Source organism: Zootoca vivipara, chromosome 3, assembly GCF_965207765.1.
Source record: "Zootoca vivipara chromosome 3, rZooViv2.hap1.1, whole genome shotgun sequence".
Taxonomy (NCBI): domain Eukaryota; kingdom Metazoa; phylum Chordata; class Lepidosauria; order Squamata; family Lacertidae; genus Zootoca; species Zootoca vivipara.
In genome coordinates, this window is record NC_142586.1 from 118875016 (window position 1) to 118892926 (window position 17911).

At 55.4% G+C, this 17911-nt stretch overlaps 1 protein-coding gene across 7 annotated transcripts in view; it reads left to right on the plus strand.

Moving 5' to 3' along the window:
* DNMT3A (DNA methyltransferase 3 alpha) overlaps positions 1-16831 on the plus strand; it is an 86946-nt gene extending 70115 nt beyond the window's left edge. For 4 of the 7 annotated variants that reach the window (XM_035110753.3, XM_035110754.3, XM_088667017.1 and 1 more), the window contains 16 exons: positions 1297-1455; positions 2030-2137; positions 4401-4557; positions 4767-4916; positions 6629-6673; positions 7121-7200; positions 7548-7660; positions 8832-9015; positions 10886-10970; positions 11064-11209; positions 11341-11431; positions 12545-12693; positions 14301-14386; positions 14720-14789; positions 15695-15813; positions 15956-16831. In XM_035110753.3, coding sequence (XP_034966644.1) covers positions 1297-1455; positions 2030-2137; positions 4401-4557; positions 4767-4916; positions 6629-6673; positions 7121-7200; positions 7548-7660; positions 8832-9015; positions 10886-10970; positions 11064-11209; positions 11341-11431; positions 12545-12693; positions 14301-14386; positions 14720-14789; positions 15695-15813; positions 15956-16097 — 1884 coding nt within the window. In that variant the 3' untranslated portion in view covers positions 16098-16831. Of the gene's footprint in view, positions 1-1296; positions 1456-2029; positions 2138-4400; positions 4558-4766; positions 4917-6628; positions 6674-7120; positions 7201-7547; positions 7661-8831; positions 9016-10885; positions 10971-11063; positions 11210-11340; positions 11432-12544; positions 12694-14300; positions 14441-14719; positions 14790-15694; positions 15814-15955 lie in introns of all 7 variants that reach the window. The other 3 variants (XM_035110749.3, XM_035110751.3, XM_035110750.3) reach the window with 1 other exon arrangement.
* Positions 16832-17911: the final 1080 nt, after the last annotated feature.

Genomic DNA, 17911 nt, shown 5'->3' on the forward strand with positions numbered 1-17911 from the left:
ATAGTAAACATTACACAAGATTCTCCCAAATCTCTAGACTTTCCTCCTCCCCTCCCTGGGTTCTTTAGTTCGCCTTTTCAGCTGCGTATTCTAAGTCACTCTTTAATTTTCCGGTTCTCCATTGTATCCAAAGCCTAAGCAACGTTACTAGAGTTATTTAAGACCTGCTAAAGAGTCCAGATGTTTACAGTGGTCTTTCAAGTATAGTATAAATCCCCCCCTTTTCTTTGTTGAAGTTTTGATCCTCCTGGTTTCTGATTTTCACCATCATTTTCGCCATCTCTGCCTAGCCCAGCCACTTGGTCTGCCTTTCCCCTCTGGTGGCGGCGGGAGAGAGACCTTCTCCTCTTTCCAACTCTGGGCAAGCGGCATCCTTGCAGCTGTTGATCTTTGCTTTCTTCCGTCCATTAAAACACACACATCTGCAACTGAGCTGGACGTCCTTAGCCTGACGGCCTCTGGGTCTCTTCTTTTCTTTTCTTTTTCGTTTAAAAAATTTCCTTTATTGGCAATTGACATAAAATACAAAAAAATATACAAGATTCACTACCAACACCACAACGAATTACAAATGTTTAAGGTGAGAAGAAAAGATGAAATAAGAAAGAAACGAAAAAAAGAAGAGTAAAGAAAATATACATAGCAAAGTAGAGCATTAATTCATAAGAGACTTCCACCGCTTTCCCACGCAGCACTCGTTTATTCCATACAGTAATAATCTGTCGTTTGTTGTCATCCTACTTTGATTTTTCTCATACGCTAACTTATATTTTCCCTTTCCTATTGTTTCCTACAGGGTGAATCTAAGCACAACCAAGTTTTTGTTCCCAGACCTAGTTTTCCTAGATATTCGTTTAAACATTTCCATTGTTTCTGGATCCTGGCCTTTGGTTTTTGCTGAATTAAATCTGTCAGTTTTGCTAATTCTACATATTCACATAGCTTATCTAGCCATTCCCCCTTTGTTGGAATGTTGTTTCCTTTCCAGTTGCTTGCTGTTGATATTCTCGCTGCTGTTGTTGCGTACATGAAAATATTAACTTTGTCACTAGGGATATCATTGTACAAAATACCTAATACGTTTCTGCCCTTTTGGTGAATGATGTTTTTTATCAATTTTTTAATCTCCTCATGAATAATTTCCCCCCCAAATTTTAATCACTGGGCAGGTCCACCACATATGGTATAGTGTGCCAATCTTTCTATTACATCTCCAACATTTATTACGAATTGATTGATTGATTTTTGCCAATCTGTCAAAAAATCTTGGTCTCTTCTTTTTCCTCCCCACGGCAGGACGGCCGGGGTTTTGGGATCGGGGAGCTGGTCTGGGGGAAACTGCGGGGCTTCTCCTGGTGGCCGGGACGCATCGTGTCCTGGTGGATGACGGGCAGGAGCCGAGCCGCCGAGGGAACGCGCTGGGTGATGTGGTTTGGCGACGGGAAGTTTTCTGTGGTGAGTGGCCAAGGGGGATGCAGGCGGGCTTGGGGGGGGGAGGGAGCCAAGTGGGCAGCCGGGGGCGAGGAAGCTCCTGCTTGCTCTGGCATGAGCCCCTGGAGGCCGGCAGGGTCCTCTGCATGAAAGAAGAGGCTGCAGGATCAGGCCAGGGGCCCATTTGCTCCAGCATCCTCTTCCCACAGGGGACAAGCAGGTGCCCCAAAGGGAAACCCGCAGGAGGGGCCCAAACACAAGAGCCCCCGTCTCCCCTCCTGCAATTCTAGAATTCAGAGCCCGGCTACCTCCATCCTGCCTCAGAGCCATCGAGGGTCCTCTCCCCTCTCCATGAACTTGTCCAGTCCTCTTTGGAAGCCATCCGAGTTGGGGGCCGTCTCTGCCTCCTGTGGCAGGGAGTTCCGCAGTTCCACTTTGCTTTCTAACCCTAGCAAACTCCACCCCGCCCTCATTCTAACGTATTTTCCAAAAGGGGGTGAAGAAGGCGGCCTCCCCAGCCGCCTGGACCGCCTGTGGGAATTGTGGGGAGTGCTCTGCATCTTCACCCATGCCTCCCCCCGTCTTCTCTTTCTGGCAGGTCTGTGTGGAGAAGCTGCTTCCGCTCAGCTCCTTTTCCAACGCCTTCCACCAGGCCACGTACAGCAAGCAGCCCATGTACCGCAAAGCCATCTATGAGGTGCTGCAGGTAAGGCCTGACTCTGTCTCCCACCCACCCACCCCCTGTTCACATCTCCCACCTGGCCAGCATTCCTGGTCCCTATTTGCAGGGAGGTAGGAAGCCTCTAAAAGGACAAGCGCCCCCCACAGACCAGCTGCCCCACATCCATCTCTGCCAGAAGCACAGAGCAAGAAAAGGGGTTTCCTTGGGAAAAACAACATATTGAGGTCGGAAGGGTCTCCTAGTTCCACCCCCTTGAGGCCGCATGTGGAGGCAAGGCAAACAGAGGCTAAACCAGTGGGGGGGGGAAACTGCTCCCCGCAGGGTCCACAGCAGCCAGGCCGGGGGGCAGATTCACATGCACCCACAAGTCGGTTGGAGAAAGCCCAGGCTCCCCTGCAGAGGTTGGGGGGGCGCAACAGAGGGTCCAGTGGGGGCATCTTTGCCAGCCAAACCCCCACCCTGAAGCAGCTGCCACAGAAGCGTAGGAAACAGCCTGCGTTGACCGTTGAGCCCACCGAGCTCCGTATTGTCCGCTCTGACTGGCAGCAGCCGCTCTCCAAGATTCCAGGCAGGGAGATGCTGCTGTCGGCGTAGCGTGGAACCTGGGAACCTTAGTTCAGTTGGTTCTCAAACATCACAAACGCAATTGTGGAGAAATTGAGAGTAAGGTTTATTGCTGAGCAATAAAGGTTCAGTGAGTAACCTCAGAAAGTCAATGGGTGTCCAGGGGTTTTATAGGTTTATCAGATATTACATATTCATATACAGTGGAACCTTGGTTTACGAACGCAATCCGCTCCATGGAGGCGTTCATAAACGGAGGCATCCGCTCCCGGAAGGCACGCTTTTGCGCATGCGCGAAGCGCTGATAGAGTGCTTCCACGCACGCGCTGCGCAGATCGCCTCTGCGCATGCGCGAGCTGCACAGAAGCAATCTGCGCATCCGACTCCGCGGAACCCGGATGTAAGCACTTCCGGGTCCGCGACGTTCGTAAACGGAGGCGTTCGTAAACAGAGGTAGTTGTAAACCGAGGTTCCACTGTATTGCATTAAGCATCAAGACAATGAGCATCGGACAGCCTCAGAATCCCTCCTTCTACCTGTGTCCTCGTGTGGGGATTCACTTCTGCTTTCTTGTACCAACCTTTGGTGCACTTTTAACTTTCCCCCAGTTACCCCAGTAGGCCTTTAATTTAGCTTTAAAGGTAAAGGGACCCCTGACCATTAGGTCCAGTCGTGACCGACTCTGGGGTTGCGGCGCTCATCTCTCTTTACTGGCCGAGGGAGCCGGCATACAGCTTCCGGGTCATGTGGCCAGCATGACTAAGCCGGTTCTGGCGAACCAGAGCAGCACACGGAAATGCTGTTTACCTTCCTGCCGGAGCGGTACCTATTTATTAGGCTGGGTCTTTTAAAAAAAAACTTCGGAAATGTTTCCTCCCTTGATCTTATCTCAGGCGTATGGTATAAACATAGTCAAATTTCAAATTTGGGACAAATCGGTTAATATTTAGACCCTGCTCCTACAGATTGAAATTTTGCCTCACTACGAGTGCTAAAAACATAGGAATCTGACTCTTTTAATTCTCAGTATGTTAAATTGTGAACTAATAAACATAAATTTTAGGTTTTGTGTAGAGCAATAATAGTTGCATACTATTGTTTTCTTCAGTATTTATTTAAGATAAAACATGTTGATAATTTACATGAAAAACCAACGGTTTTGAAAAAATTATATGGAACAATTATGCACCCTACTATTTATCTACTTGCACTTTGAGGTGCTTTCAAACTGCTAGCTTGGCAGGAGCTGGGACCGAGCAACGGGAGCTCACCCCGTTGCAGGGATTCGAACCGCCAACCCTCTGCTTTAACCCACAGCGCCACCCGCGTCCCTCAATCTCCTGATCCCAGATATATTTCAGGCCCCCAGGCTCAACTGCAGACACCCTGTTTCACCCAACACCCTGGAACTATCTGACATTACGGACTTCCTCTTTGGGCCATCTGTTTAGCTAGATGTGTTGTTCTGCTAATTCAGCTCTAAGCCGCAAGAGCACATTGTAATATGATTTCTTACAAGGCACAGTCTTAAGGCATAAATGGTTACACAGAATCCCAACTTATAAGCATATCAGGATAGAAAAGCGTTCAGGTAATAGGTCAAAGTAGGATTATATATGTTTCCTTCAGGTAGGGTGCCGCATCGGGGGTTTGGCGTGTGGGCCCTTCTGCATGCACGCAGGTGCTCTACCCACTAGGAGAACTGTCCCTTCTGCCCCCGCAGGTGGCCAGTAGCCGGTCAGGCAAGATCTTCCCCTCCTGCCCGGAGAACGATGAGACCGACACGTCCAAAGTGGTGGAGATCCAGAACAAGCAGATGATTGAGTGGGCCTTGGGGGGCTTCCAGCCCTCTGGCCCCAAGGGCCTGGAGCCGCCAGAAGGTGAGGAAGTGGGGCAGGGACTGGGGAGATTGGGGGCTGGGGGGGGGTCTCTGGGGCAGGCGGGCAGGCAGACCCTGGGGGTTCCTGTCCCCGAAGCCTGGTGAGAGCAAGGAGAGGAGATTCTCACCCAAGGGATCGAGATTCGCACTCGGGACTTGCCCCCCTCGCCTGCATGTAACGCCCCGCCGATCCCCGTTCTTCCCTTGCAGAGGAGCGCAACCCCTACAAAGAAGTTTACACAGAGATGTGGGTGGAGCCGGAAGCCGCTGCCTACGCCCCTCCTCCCCCCGCCAAAAAACCAAGGAAAAGCACAGCGGAGAAGCCCAAGATCAAGGAGATCATTGACGAGCGCACCAGAGGTCAGCCGGGGACCCGGGGGGGGGGCTGCTTGTCTGAGAGGCTCCCCGCTTTCTCTGATGCAGGACCATCAGAAGGATCTGTTGGGTCAGGCCCAAGGGGGTCACCTGGTCATCCCCCCTGCAATGCAGGAAGAGGCGGCTCTCCCCATTTGGGGATTGAACCTGCAACCTTGGACTTGCCAGCGCCTCGCTCTCGCCAACGCAGCTCTCCTGGAGGCCTGTGGGGAGCCTGCAAGCAGGATCCGAACACAAGAGTGGCGCTCTCCTCCTCCTCCGTTCATTTGCCTTTCAAAGCCGTCTCGCTTGGCTGCCTCCTGTGGCAGGGAGTTCCAAAGTTGAAGCCTGTGCCGCATGAACCACTTTAATGGCCCAGCTGCTTCTGGGGGGCAGGAGCAGTGGGGAGGCACCGTAGGGCAGAAGCCGGCCAGACCTGTGGTCCTGGTCCTCTGTACCCCACTCCATCTGGGGGTGTCCCCTCCTCCTCTCCTTGCTGGAGTAGCTGCCCCCGTTTCCTCCTGTGCAGAGAAAGACCCGCACAGAACTAGGGTGTTGAGGTGTTCTAGGAGGCTGCGTGGAGCAGTGGTTAGAGCAGGGCTTTCCCCCAGAAGTGTGTCCTCTCTCCCTGTGCAGCCAGCGCTGGGCTTGGCTCCATCCCTGTCTCCCCCCTTCTGGGATGCAGGGCATGTGGGGGGGGGCCCTTCTTGCCTCTATGCTTTGTCACCTGCGCCCTGGTGAAGCCCCTGGGCTACCTTCCTGCCCCCCCCCCCGCCCCTTGGCCTCCTCTTCCGCCCCTCCTGGCATCTCTGGCATGGAGTCCTTGTCCCAAAGAGGCCAGCACTGTGCTGGGGGGCAGTGGGGTTGAGAGACCCTGCCGGCTGTTCCTTTGGGCAGCCCGGGACCCTGAAATAAAACTGTAGAGTTGGAAGGGACCCCCAAGGGTCATCCAGTCCAACCCCCTGCAAGGCTGGAATCTCAGCTCAGGCATCCAGGACAGACAGCCATTCAACCTCTGCTTAACAACCTCCAAGGAAGGAGAGTCCCACCACTTCCCGAGGGAGACCGTTCCACTGTCCAACAGGGCTTACTGTCAGAAAGTTTTCCCGTATGCCTAGTCGAAATCTCCTATCTTGCAACTTGAAGCCATGGGTTCGAGTCCTACCCTCTAAATCAGGAGACAAGAAGATTGTTTCCTTTTCCAGGTGACAGCCCTTGAGATATTTGTAGATGGCTCTCCTATCTCCTCTCGCTCTCCTCTTTTCCAGGCTCAACACCCCCGACTCCTTCAACCATTCCTCATAAGACTCAGCTTCCCAATCCCTGATCATCTTCCAGCCTGCCAATACAGTGGTGCCTCGCTTAACGAATGCCCTGCTTAATTTCGTCTAGCGAGGCACCACTGTATCCCATCTTCATAAAAACTTTTTAATTTTTAAGTCTTTTCCTGTATGTCTTTATGGTTTGATATTGGTGTAAACCGCTATAATAGATTTCTATGATACAGCGGTGTAATGAATATTTTGAAAAACAAGATAAATACAACTTTTTTATGTATGGCTTTGCGCTTTCCTGGTGTTGCAAACCGCTGCTATAGATTTCCAGGAAGCATCGGCATATAAATATTTTTCTAAATAACGGAAACTTGAGGCCAGCCTCCTGCTTTGCCGGGATCTGCCCACTGCTCACCGCTCTCCCCCCCCCTTTTGCATCCACAGAGCGTCTTGTTTTTGATGTCCGGCAGAAGTGCAGGAACATTGAAGGTGAGCCTGAGCCTGTGCCCTTGCTGCCTTGGGGTGCATGCATTTTTTGGGGGGGGGTCACTTTTCCATGTCCGCTTTCAGCGCTTCCCTTCAAGAGATGCTACCCTCCCCCTGGCCCCGGAAGCCACAGGGTCCTGGCGGGGGGTCGAGGAGGGTCCGTGCGTCCTCCCCCCGCCTCGTAAGTGGCAGTCACTCAGTGCGGAGGGTCTTTTGTGCCCCCCCTTGCAGCTGCCAGCTCCGTCCGGTCCAGCAGGAGGGGCCGTAATGTTCGGGGTCCGGTCCAAAGGTTGTTGGGTGTGCCTTTGGAAGAGGGGCAACATTGCAGATAGGCACACGGGTGGGGGGGTTAGTACTTGCAAGGTGGGGGGGAGGCCAGGGGGCAGCTCCTTTCTCCCTTCCCTTGCCCGCCCTAACCCTTCTCCCCTTGCCCCTGTTCCCCCGCCCCAGATATCTGCATCTCCTGCGGGAGCCTCAACGTCACCCTGGAGCACCCCCTCTTCAACGGAGGCATGTGCCAAAACTGCAAGGTAGGCGTCGAGGTGCCAGAATGCCAATAATGGAGATCTTGTCATCGCCTGCAAGGAGGAGGCAGCGAGTGGGTTGCGGGGGGGGGGGTGAGGGTGGCAGGAGCCCATAGGGGAGAGGGAGGCTTCTGTTCTCTGCCTGTGCCCCACCTGTAAGAGGGCAGCCAGCGCCTTTCCCGTTGAGTGTGTTGCAAAGGGCTTTGGCATGGAGCTGTAGAATTGTGGAGTTCAGTGGGACCCTGAGGGCCATCTAGCTCAACCCCCTGCGAGGCAGCAATCGCAGCTGACTAGTCGGCGCCAAGAAGGCCCCCCTCACTCCCCTCTCCTTGTCCCCCCCACCCCACAACCAGAACTGCTTTTTGGAATGCGCTTACCAGTATGACGATGACGGCTACCAGTCCTATTGCACCATCTGTTGTGGGGGCCGCGAAGTCCTCATGTGTGGCAACAACAACTGCTGCAGGTGAGCCAAAGGAGGGGGGTGCTAAGAGGGAGGGTTCCACACCTGCTTGCTCTCCCTCCCCCCCACTGGTGCCCTCCATAAGGCCAGGGGACCCACTATGAGACACCTCCCCTTGCCCCAGCCAGGTGGGCAGGGTATTATTATACCCTGAGGTCCAGCTCCGAGGGCCTTCTGGCGGTTCCCTCGCTGCAAGAAGTGAGGTTACAGGGAACCAGGCAGTGGGCCGCCTTGGTAGTGGCACCTGCCCAGTGGAACGCCCTCCCATCAAGGAATGTCAAGGAAATAAACCACTCTCTGACTTTTAGAAGACATCTAAAGGCAGCCCTGTTTAGGGAAGTATTTAATGTTTGATGTTTTATTCTGTTTTTAATGCTCTGTTGAAAGCTGCCCAGAGTGGCTGGGGGAATCCAGCCAGATGGGCGGGGTATAAATAAATTATTATTATTATTATTATTATTATTATTATTATTATTATTTGTGTCCCTCTTCCTGCTTGTTGAGGAAGGAGCCTGCCGGGAGGAGGGAGCTGGGTCTGCTTTCCCTTGGACCCCTGCGTGGGAGACGGCTGCCAAGGGGAAGCCCTGCTTCACGCAGAAGCAGGCAGGGAACCAGACTGCAAGAAAAGCTTGCTGGACCAGCCCCATGGCCCAAGCAGGCGCCCCACAGGGAAACCCACAAGTAGGATCCGAGCCCAAGAGCCAGTATCCCCTCCTGCGTTTTCCAGCAACTGGGGTTCAGAAACATTATTCACTCTGACTATATGGCGGCAGAGCAGAGACCTCCTGGCTAGGAGCCATCGATAGCCTCCTCCTCCTCCTCCTCCATGAATTTGTCCCATCCTCTTTGAAATCCACCCAAGCTGAAGTCCATCACTGCCTCATGTGGGAGGGAGTTCCACAGTTTAACTAGGCGCTGCCAAAGAAGGGCTTTCTCTTATCCGTCCCGAATCTTCTAACATTCAGGCTAGGGATAAGGAAAGATTCACGCAGCAGTTGGGTCTGGGTCGAGCTAGGCCTGGGAGGGACCCCTGCCCGTCAGTGCCAGGGTGATCCCACAGGAAATGGAGCGAACCAGAGCTTGGGGGGTGGGGGGCAGACTGCCAGAGTCAGGAATCCCTCCCTCGTCCCGTGCCTGCTGGGCCGGAGCGCTGACGGCTGGACTCTGCCCGCAGGTGCTTTTGTGTGGAGTGCGTGGACTTGCTGGTGGGCCCTGGCGCTGCCCAGGCAGCGATCAAGGAAGACCCCTGGAACTGCTACATGTGTGGGCACAAGGGCATCTACGGCCTGCTCCGGCGGCGGGATGACTGGCCCTCGCGCCTCCAGATGTTTTTCGCCAACAACCACGACCAAGAGTTTGTAAGTGCGGGGGGGGGGGATAAGGCAGGTCTTAGGGTGCCCTTTTGCCAGGGTGGTTCAGGAGGCCCTTGCGCCCTGCCATGGCCTCTGGGGAGCCGCTTGTCCTGCCCGGCCAGAGGCCCTGCACCTGAGCGCAAGAGTGGATTCATTCCGTTGTGATGCTCAAGGCAATTTAGCACAGCAGCGGCCGGCAGGGAAGCCACGCAAGGGAAGCTCCAGGCCTATAAATTGAACGGGCTTTTATTATTAATTATTTATTGAATTTATATACCGCCCGATACCCGGAGGTCTCAGCGCAATGAAATGCTTGCAGAACGGCATTCCGGGGCCTTCGCTTTATACATGCGTAGAAATCCAGTCGCATTCTCTGGGAACGGACAGGAGGGAGAGGAGAAGAGGGGGCCTCCCCCCTCCATCAGGCTCACGCAAGGCTGACATTCGCCTGCACAGAATATTGCTGACACATCCTGAATTTGGGCTGGGCAAGATTTGGTTTTCAGCCTTGCAATATATCACCAGCTAAACATGGCAATACAATGGTACCTTGGTTCTCAAACTTAATCCGTTCCGGAAGTCCATTCCAAAACCAAAGCGCCCTTTCCCATAGGAAGTAGTGCAAAATTGATTAATCCGTTCCAGACTTTTAAAAACAACCCCTAAAACAGCAAATGGCCTCGGTCCAGTATACCTGAAGGAGCGTCTCCACCCCCATCGTTCTGAGGTCCAGTACCAAGGGCCTTCTGGTGGTTCCCTCGTTGCGAGAAGCCAAGTTGCAGGGAACCAGGCAGAGGGCCTTCTCGGTAGTGGCGCCCGCCCTGTGGAACGCCCTCCCATCAGATGTCAAAGAGAAAAACAACTAACAGACTTTTAGAAGACATCTGAAGGCAGCCAGCCCTGTTTAGGGAGGCTTTTAATATTTAATAGATCACTGTGTTTTATTTTTCTGTTGGAAGCCGCCCAGAGTGGCTGGGGAAACCCAGACAGATGGGCGGGGTATAAATAATAAATTATTATTATTATTATTAAACTTGAATTTTACTATCTAACGAGACCATGGATCCATAAAATGAAAGCAATCAACAATGTACTGCAATCACACAATCAATCAATCGATCAGTAGCTGAACTGGGTTCCACACAGTCACAAAAACAAAACAAAAAGAGCCACGAAAACGCAAAATAAATAGTAAAAACAGACAGATCTCAGCTTAACGCTCAAAATGGAGCACATTCCACTTCTGAAAAAAGTTTGCAAAGCGGAAAACTTGCTTACGGGTTTGCAGTGTTTGGGTACCAAGGCGTTTTGAGGACCAAGGTACCACTGTACCGTGTTTCTCATATTATAAGACATGTCTTATATTTATTTTTTCCTCAAAAAAACACACTATGGCTTATTTTCAGGGGATGTCTTATATTTTTCCTCCTCCTCCTTCCATGGCCGGTATTGCTGCTGTGCCTATCACTATGTCTTATTTTCGGGGTATGGCTTATATTCCTTGAATGCTTAAAAATCCTGCTATGGCTTATTTTATGGGTATGTCTTAAAATATGAGAAACAGGGTATATGGATATATCCCAGTGTCCAAAAGAAGCATGGAGCTTTGTAGAGGCATTGGTTGGCCTGCAAGATCTCTGCTGGCCCCATGAGATCTCCCAGAAGCCTCGCACAACCTTCCCTCCGCTGGGGGAATTCCAGGGGTCTTTGCACAAATTTGCCCGGACACACACATCTCCAGCATACAACCCCCCCGCCTGAGTTGCAGGCCTGCTGTACTGTAATTTCTACTACACCCCCCCCAAAAAAAACCCCTGGAGTCCCCTGCCTTCCTCTCTTGCTCGTCCCAACGTCCTGTCTCTCTGCATCTTTGCAGGACCCACCAAAGCTTTACCCGCCGGTCCCCGCCGAGAAGAGGAAGCCCATCCGGGTGCTCTCGCTCTTTGACGGCATTGCCACAGGTGAGCCCCGCCCCTCTCCCAGAAGCGAGGGCCGTGCTGGGGTGCAGGGCCCCCCCTTGCACAGCTGTGACTCTTCCCCTCCCCCACCTCCAGGTCTCCTGGTGCTGAAGGACCTGGGCATCCAGGTGGAGCGCTACATCGCCTCGGAGGTGTGCGAGGACTCCATCACGGTTGGGATGGTGCGACACCAGGGCAAGATCATGTATGTTGGGGACGTCCGCAATGTCACCCAGAAACACGTACGTGGAACTCTGGGGAGGGGGGGGAGGGCGGCTTCCCCTCCCTCTGTGTCGCTGAGGCTGGCCCAGGACCCCAGCCCCAGGGGGCGCCCCTCCCGCCTCTGACGCTCCCGCCTCCTTCCGCACTGCAGATACAGGAGTGGGGGCCCTTCGACCTAGTGATTGGAGGCAGCCCCTGCAACGACCTCTCCATCGTCAACCCCGCCAGGAAAGGCCTTTACGGTAGGTGCCCCCCCTCCCGGTCCCTGCTGGGGCTCACGTGGTCATAGAATTGTTGGGTGGGGGTCATCTGGTCCAGGCTTTCCCAAACTTGCTGTTTTGGGACTACACTTCCCATCCTCCCTGACCGTTGGTCCCGTTCGCTAGGGATGCTGGGAGTTGTGGTCCCAAAACAGCTGGAGACCCAAGTTTGGGAAGGCCTGATCTAGTCCAGCCCCCTGCAATGCAGGAATCTCAGCTAGAGCACCCCTGACAGGTGGCCACCCAACCTCTGCTTAGACACCTCCAAGGAAGGAGAGGCCACCACCTCCCAAGGCTCTCCTTTAGTTGGAATCTCCTTTCTTGTTACTTGAAGCCATTGGGTCAAATCCGATCCTCCAGAGGAGAAAATAAGCTTGTTCACTCTTCCATTTGACGGCCCTTGACATCTTTGAAGGTGGCTCTCCGATCGCCTCTCCGTCCCCTCTTCTCCAGGCTAAACATTCCCAACTACCTCAAAGCCATTTAAATCACCTGTGTCACTGCTAGCTGTGACCCCCAGGGTTAGGGTCTTCCTTTGCCTAGGGACGTGGGTGGCGCTGTGGTCTAAACCCCTGAGCCTCTTGGGCTTGCCGATTGGAAGGTCGCAGGTTCAAATCCCCACGAAGGGGTGAGCTCCCGTTGCTCTGTCCCAGCTCCTGCCCACCTAGCAGTCCGAAGGCCCGACAAAGTGCAAGTAGACAAATAGGTACCGCTGCGGCGGGAAGGTAAATGGCATTTCCATGCGCTCTGGCTTGCGTCACAGTGTCCTGTCGCGGCAGAAATGGTTTAGTCCTGCTGGCCACGTGACCCGGAAAAGCTGTCTGTGGACAAACGCCAGCTGCCTTGGCCTGAAAGCGAGATGAGCGCCGCAACCCCATAGTCGCCTTTGACTGGACCTACCTGCCCAGGGGTCTTTGCCCTGCCCTGCCCTTGCTTAGAGGGCTGGAGAAGGGGATTCCTCCACACCCTTAATCGCCTGGAGTGTGAGCACAGAAGGGGGGCCAGAAGGGCTTGCCAAGGGAGCGTTTGTGTCTCGGGGGCTGGTCTTGGGTTTGAACCCCCGTTCATTGCGGTCTTCCTCCCCTCCCACCCCAGAGGGCACGGGCCGACTCTTCTTTGAGTTCTACCGGCTGCTGCACGAGGCCCGGCCCAAGGAGGGAGACGAGCGGCCCTTTTTCTGGCTCTTTGAGAACGTGGTGGCGATGGGCGTCAGCGACAAAAGAGACATCTCTCGCTTCCTGGAGGTGAGAGGGTGGGCAGGCGGGTGGGCAGGCGGGCAGGCAGCTCTCTTTCCTCCTTGCCCGCCCTCCGAATGCTCCTGAATGTCCCTGGGCGGGAGAGTGAGGAGCAGCCTGGGGGAACGTGCCGGATCTGAGCCAAAGCAGCCGGAACAGGAACGGCAGCATCTCCCAAGGCACCACTGCTGTATCCCAGGCACATCTTGCACATGCCGGAGCTTGAAAAGCAGCCTTGCCTAGCGGTTAGAGTGGCAGAGCACCAGGTTCAAATCCCCCACTCTTCCAGGAAAGGCTCAGCAGGTGGCTCTCAGCCTCCCCTACCTCGCAGGGTTGTTGGGATTAAATGAGGAGGAGCAGAACCATGTAGGCCACCCGGTGCTCCTTGAAGGAAAATTGGGGTATCAATGTGACAATAGCCATAGCAGTGACTTCTGTGTCTTTCTGGAGGCAATTGGCCTCCTGTCATCCTTGTCGATCGTTCCTGCTGGATGTTGGGGCTTTGGGGAGGTGGCAGTATCTGAGGGAGGGGGCAACATCTGGCCGCCTCTCTCTGTTCTGTGGGAATCCAGAATGTGAGCACCCCAGGGGTGAACACGGCAGCCAGGTCAGAAATGAGCTGGTTTAAGAGTTTCCGTCCGAGAAGCTGAATGCTCTGTTCCAGGATTGAATCGGGGTTGTCAGACACGGCCAGGGGTCAGCAAACTTTTTCAGCAGGGGGCCGGTCCACTGTCCCTCAGACCTTGTGGGGGGCCGGACTATATTTTGAAAGAAAAAAAAATGAACGAATTCCTATGCCCCACAAATAACCCATTTTAAATGAAATGCATTTTAAATACATTCTACTCACGTAAAAACACGCCGGTTCCTGGAGCATCCGCTGGCTGGATTTAGAAGGCGATTGGGCCGAATCTGGCCTCCGGGCCTTAGTTTGCCTACCCATGCTCAGGGCATTGAATGAATGAATGAAATCTTTATTGCTAAAAGCTATAAGCCGCCACAATCGGTCACAATGCATAGAATACAAATAATTGATTTAAAACTGAACAATAACAACAGCGCCAAAGCAGACATACAAACCTTGCAACTGCATAAGTGAAGCTCTCCGCTTCTCACACTCCCCCTTGTGATTCTTGTCTTGGTGCCTGGCTCTCAACTTACTTGCAGCCAAGGCCAATTTTGCAACCTGTGCAGTAATAAATACGTTCTTGCCAGCGAGCAAAATGGAGATTTGCTCCAGGGGAGGGCGATTGGAAAGAGAGCAAAGGATGGAATCTAGGGGAATCTAGGGAGCGAGAAGGGGCACCGAGGACCGTCCGGTACAACCTCATTCGGTTCTAGATTAAACTGCATGGTGCCTTCCGCTCAATGAGGCAGTCGGGTGGGCAGGACGAGGCTGGTATAGGGGCATAGGAAGCAGTGGCGGGCGCTGCACCACTGAGCTTTGCCCCTTCCCCAAAGGCATGAGTAGGGGCAGGCGCTTGCTGGAAAGGCCTGGAGGGCCTGAGCCCCAAAGCGCAGCTCTGCCTGGGGTGGATGGCAGCCCGCCTCCTGCAACGCCCCGCCCACCTCGTGACACCCTGCCTCCTTCCCCCCCCTTTCTCTCTTGGCTGCAGTCCAACCCGGTGATGATCGATGCCAAAGAGGTCTCGGCAGCGCACAGAGCCCGCTACTTCTGGGGGAACCTGCCCGGCATGAACAGGTTGGTCAGAGGTCTGGCGCCAACACCCAGAAACCTGCCACTGCCGAGGAAGCGGTGAGGTCCTGCCAGAACCCTCACTCTGCCTGCATTGGGACAGAGAGGAGGAAATAATAATAATAATAATAATAATAATAATAATAATAATAATAATGGGTTAAAACTTGAGCCCACTTGCCAACTCCTCTGGCACACATCTGTGAGGAGGGGGCTGGGCTGGGGGGGGCGAAGGTGTGAGGCTGTGGCCCGGGAGGTGGGAGTTTTGCAGGGAGGGGCGTTGAGGCTCCTGGGACCCCCCCTCTTCTGGGCTGATCAGTTGTCTTGTTTCCCCTGCAGGCCGTTGGCTTCAACTGTGAATGACAAGTTGGAACTGCAAGAGTGTCTGGAGCATGGCAGGATAGCCAAGGTGAGTGCGGGGGCCGGGAGGGCGGGGGCAGGAGGGGAAAGGGTCTCTAGTTCAGGAAGGAAGGAGGGAGGGAGTCACGAAGTGGTCGGACCTCACAGGCAGCGAAGGCCACCCACCTGGATGGCTTTCAAAGAGAACCAGGCCAGTTCATGGAGGAGGAGGAGGAGGAGGAGGAGGAGAGGGCTATGAGAGACTCCTAGTCTCCCCAGCCCAAGGCAGCCATGCCCCCTGGATCCCGGCTGGAGGGGAGAGTTGCCCTTGTGTTCGATTCCCACTTGTGGGTTTCCCTCTGGAGCACCTGCTTGGCCCCTGTGAGAACAGGAGGCTGAATTTGAAGGGCCATGGGCCTGATCCAGCAGCTTCTCCTTATACCAGGGGCTTATTCTCCAGCGCTTCTGCTGGAGGCTTCTAGTGCCCCCTGCATTTGCCAGTCAGAGTTGGGGCAACAGGAGTCCCCTGGGGAAGCCAGGGCAGAAGAGGTTCTGCTGAGGAAGGGCAGAGGGCAGGGGTTCCCAAACTAAGGCCCGGGGGCCGGATGCGGCCCAATCGCCTTCTAAATCCGGCCCCCGGACACTCTGGGAATCAGCATGTTTTTACATGAGTAGAATGCATCCTTTTATGTAAAATGCATCTCTGGGTTATTTGTGGGGCATAGGAATTCGTTCATATTTTTTTTAAAAAATATAGTCCGGCCCGGCACAAGGTCTGAGGGACAGTGGACCGGCCCCCTGCTGAAAATGTTTGCTGACCCCTGGCAGAGAGGGGTCAGGCAAAGTGGGATCTGAGAGAGGCCAGGCGCCTGCTTCCTGGGCTGGGACTGCGGAGAGGGAGGGCGGCAGGGTGGACGTCATGCAGCTCCCCCCCCCCGGGCTGACCTTGCCTCCGCCCTCTGTGCTCCTGCCCAGTTCAGCAAAGTGCGAACCATCACCACTCGCTCCAACTCCATCAAGCAAGGCAAAGACCAGCATTTCCCCGTCTTCATGAACGAGAAGGAAGACATTCTGTGGTGCACCGAGATGGAGAGGTGGGTGCTCTTGTGGAGGTGCCTGCCTGCCTTGCGAAGGGGGTGGGCTGGGTGGGTCTGGGGGCTCCCTGCATATGGGCCTCCTCTCCGGGTGCTGACTGCCCCCCCCTCCCGCCCGCCTGCCCCCTTTCTGCCCCTGCAGGGTCTTTGGCTTTCCGGTCCACTACACCGATGTCTCCAACATGAGCCGCCTGGCGAGGCAGAGACTCCTGGGTCGCTCCTGGAGTGTGCCAGTGATCCGCCACCTCTTTGCCCCCCTGAAGGAGTACTTTGCCTGCGTCTAAAGAGACACCCGCCCTCGGAACTGGCAAAGCGGAGGAGGAGGAGGAGGAGGCGTCTCAAACACAACCCCTCCCCCGAACAGAAGAGAAGGGGCACCAGAGAGGAGGGGGTGGTGGCTGGTGGGCGAGAGGGAGGGAGGGAGAGGACGGGCCCCCACCCGCCCATGGGAGGGTCTCCACCTGCCCACCCTCTCCCTGGTTCAAACCACCCCAGTCCAACCAACCGCCCCCCCTTTTCTGTTGGTGACCCTTAAATTTCCTGCTCTTTCTGGACGGCTTCGTCTCGTCCGTTAGGTTTCCGCCTCTCCTCGGCTGAGCTGCAGGCGTGGAGCCCGGCCGTCCGGGCGCCCACGGGCGTGTGACACCCCCCTGCCAGCCACCGCGGCAGCCGCAACGGAGGAGTGCCCAGAGCTGAGTGGGCCTTGGGGCGACAGCTTCGCCCCTGCTCAGTCGAGGAGCACAAAGGAGGGTGCCGTGCGGGGGGGGGGGGCTCCTCGCGTCTACCAGCGCCATTCCTGCAGTGGAGGGTGGGAGCGCAGGCCCGGAAGCTGCCCGCCCCTCCCTCCCTGCCCTCTCCTACCCTGCCCCCCCTCCCCACAGTATTTGGGTGCCTACCAGGCCGGAGACCGTGACCAGTCCAGCTCCTACAGCCGCTCTTACCTCTTGTTTACAGTTTATATATATGTGAGAGTTACATGAGAGAAATGTCTATATATATATAAAAAAAGGTACTGTTACTGCTGTACAACTGACTTTCAAAATGGTGCTTCTACGTCAACGGAGAGGGGGCACCCGTGGCAGCTTAAGGGGGGCTCTGTGTGCTGGCCCCCGGGGGGGGGGCTTCTCAGAAAGGGAGGGCAGGCAGGCTAGCAGGGGCGGGGGCCTCTCTCGGCCCTGGGTGTCATGCAATAATGCTTCCCCACCCCTCCCTCAGGCCAGGGGCCACGGCCGACCCACCCTCTGCGGTGTCCCAAATAGTGACCCCCACGTAAACTGGTGCTTTCCCACAAGGGGGGGCGCGCGCCTCTGGGTGTCCTCCCCAGCGGGCAGTCCGGGCGCTCGGCGAGGCCACCTCCCGACTCGGCCGAGGTCTTTCTTTCCTCCATTTCTGGCCCTGGAACTGCAGGCTCAGCTGCGGGGTGTCCGTGAGGGAAGGGAGGTAGATAAAGGGGGTGTCCTTTGGCGCCCGCCCCTCCCCCATTCCTCCGCAAGCGCAGGGGGCCTTTGGGGGAGTCCTTGCCGCGGCTGCCTCCTTCCACCCGCGGCTGATGTGAAGGGCAGGGCTCCGCTTTGGCTTGAAGAGGCTCCGGCTGTGCTACCTGTCCCCCCCCCTTTGGCTGCCCCCCCAAACCCACCCTTTGCAAGGCCCCACCCCACAAATATAGGGTTATGGGGCAGCTCCTCCCAGGGTCCCTGGGCTCTGCCCCCCTCGGCAATTGTGTGCACTTTAGTCCTTTGCGGCAATGGGGTGCAGAGAGCAGCGGCCTTTGCCCCACCCCACCCCACCCGGACGCCTGGGGGGCTGCTTCTCCCTTCCGCTTGTGGGGATGGCTCCCAGCAGGGCCCGAAGCCCTTGGTGCTAACGGGGAGCCGGGTTATGGGTCCCCCGCAGCCCCCCGCCTCTGCCTCCCCAGGGGCCAGCCTCCGCCCTCTCCTGCCGTCTTCCCTGCGTTCATGGTGCTCTTGGAGGGAGCGGCTTGGTGCTGAGGCAAAGCTCAGGAGCAGGGGGGCCCAGGTCCGCGGGAGAGACTGCCGCCCCCTCCCTCCCCCCTCCCCCCCACTTCCTCCCCCAGCGGGTGAAGCATTTGCAGCTGGCA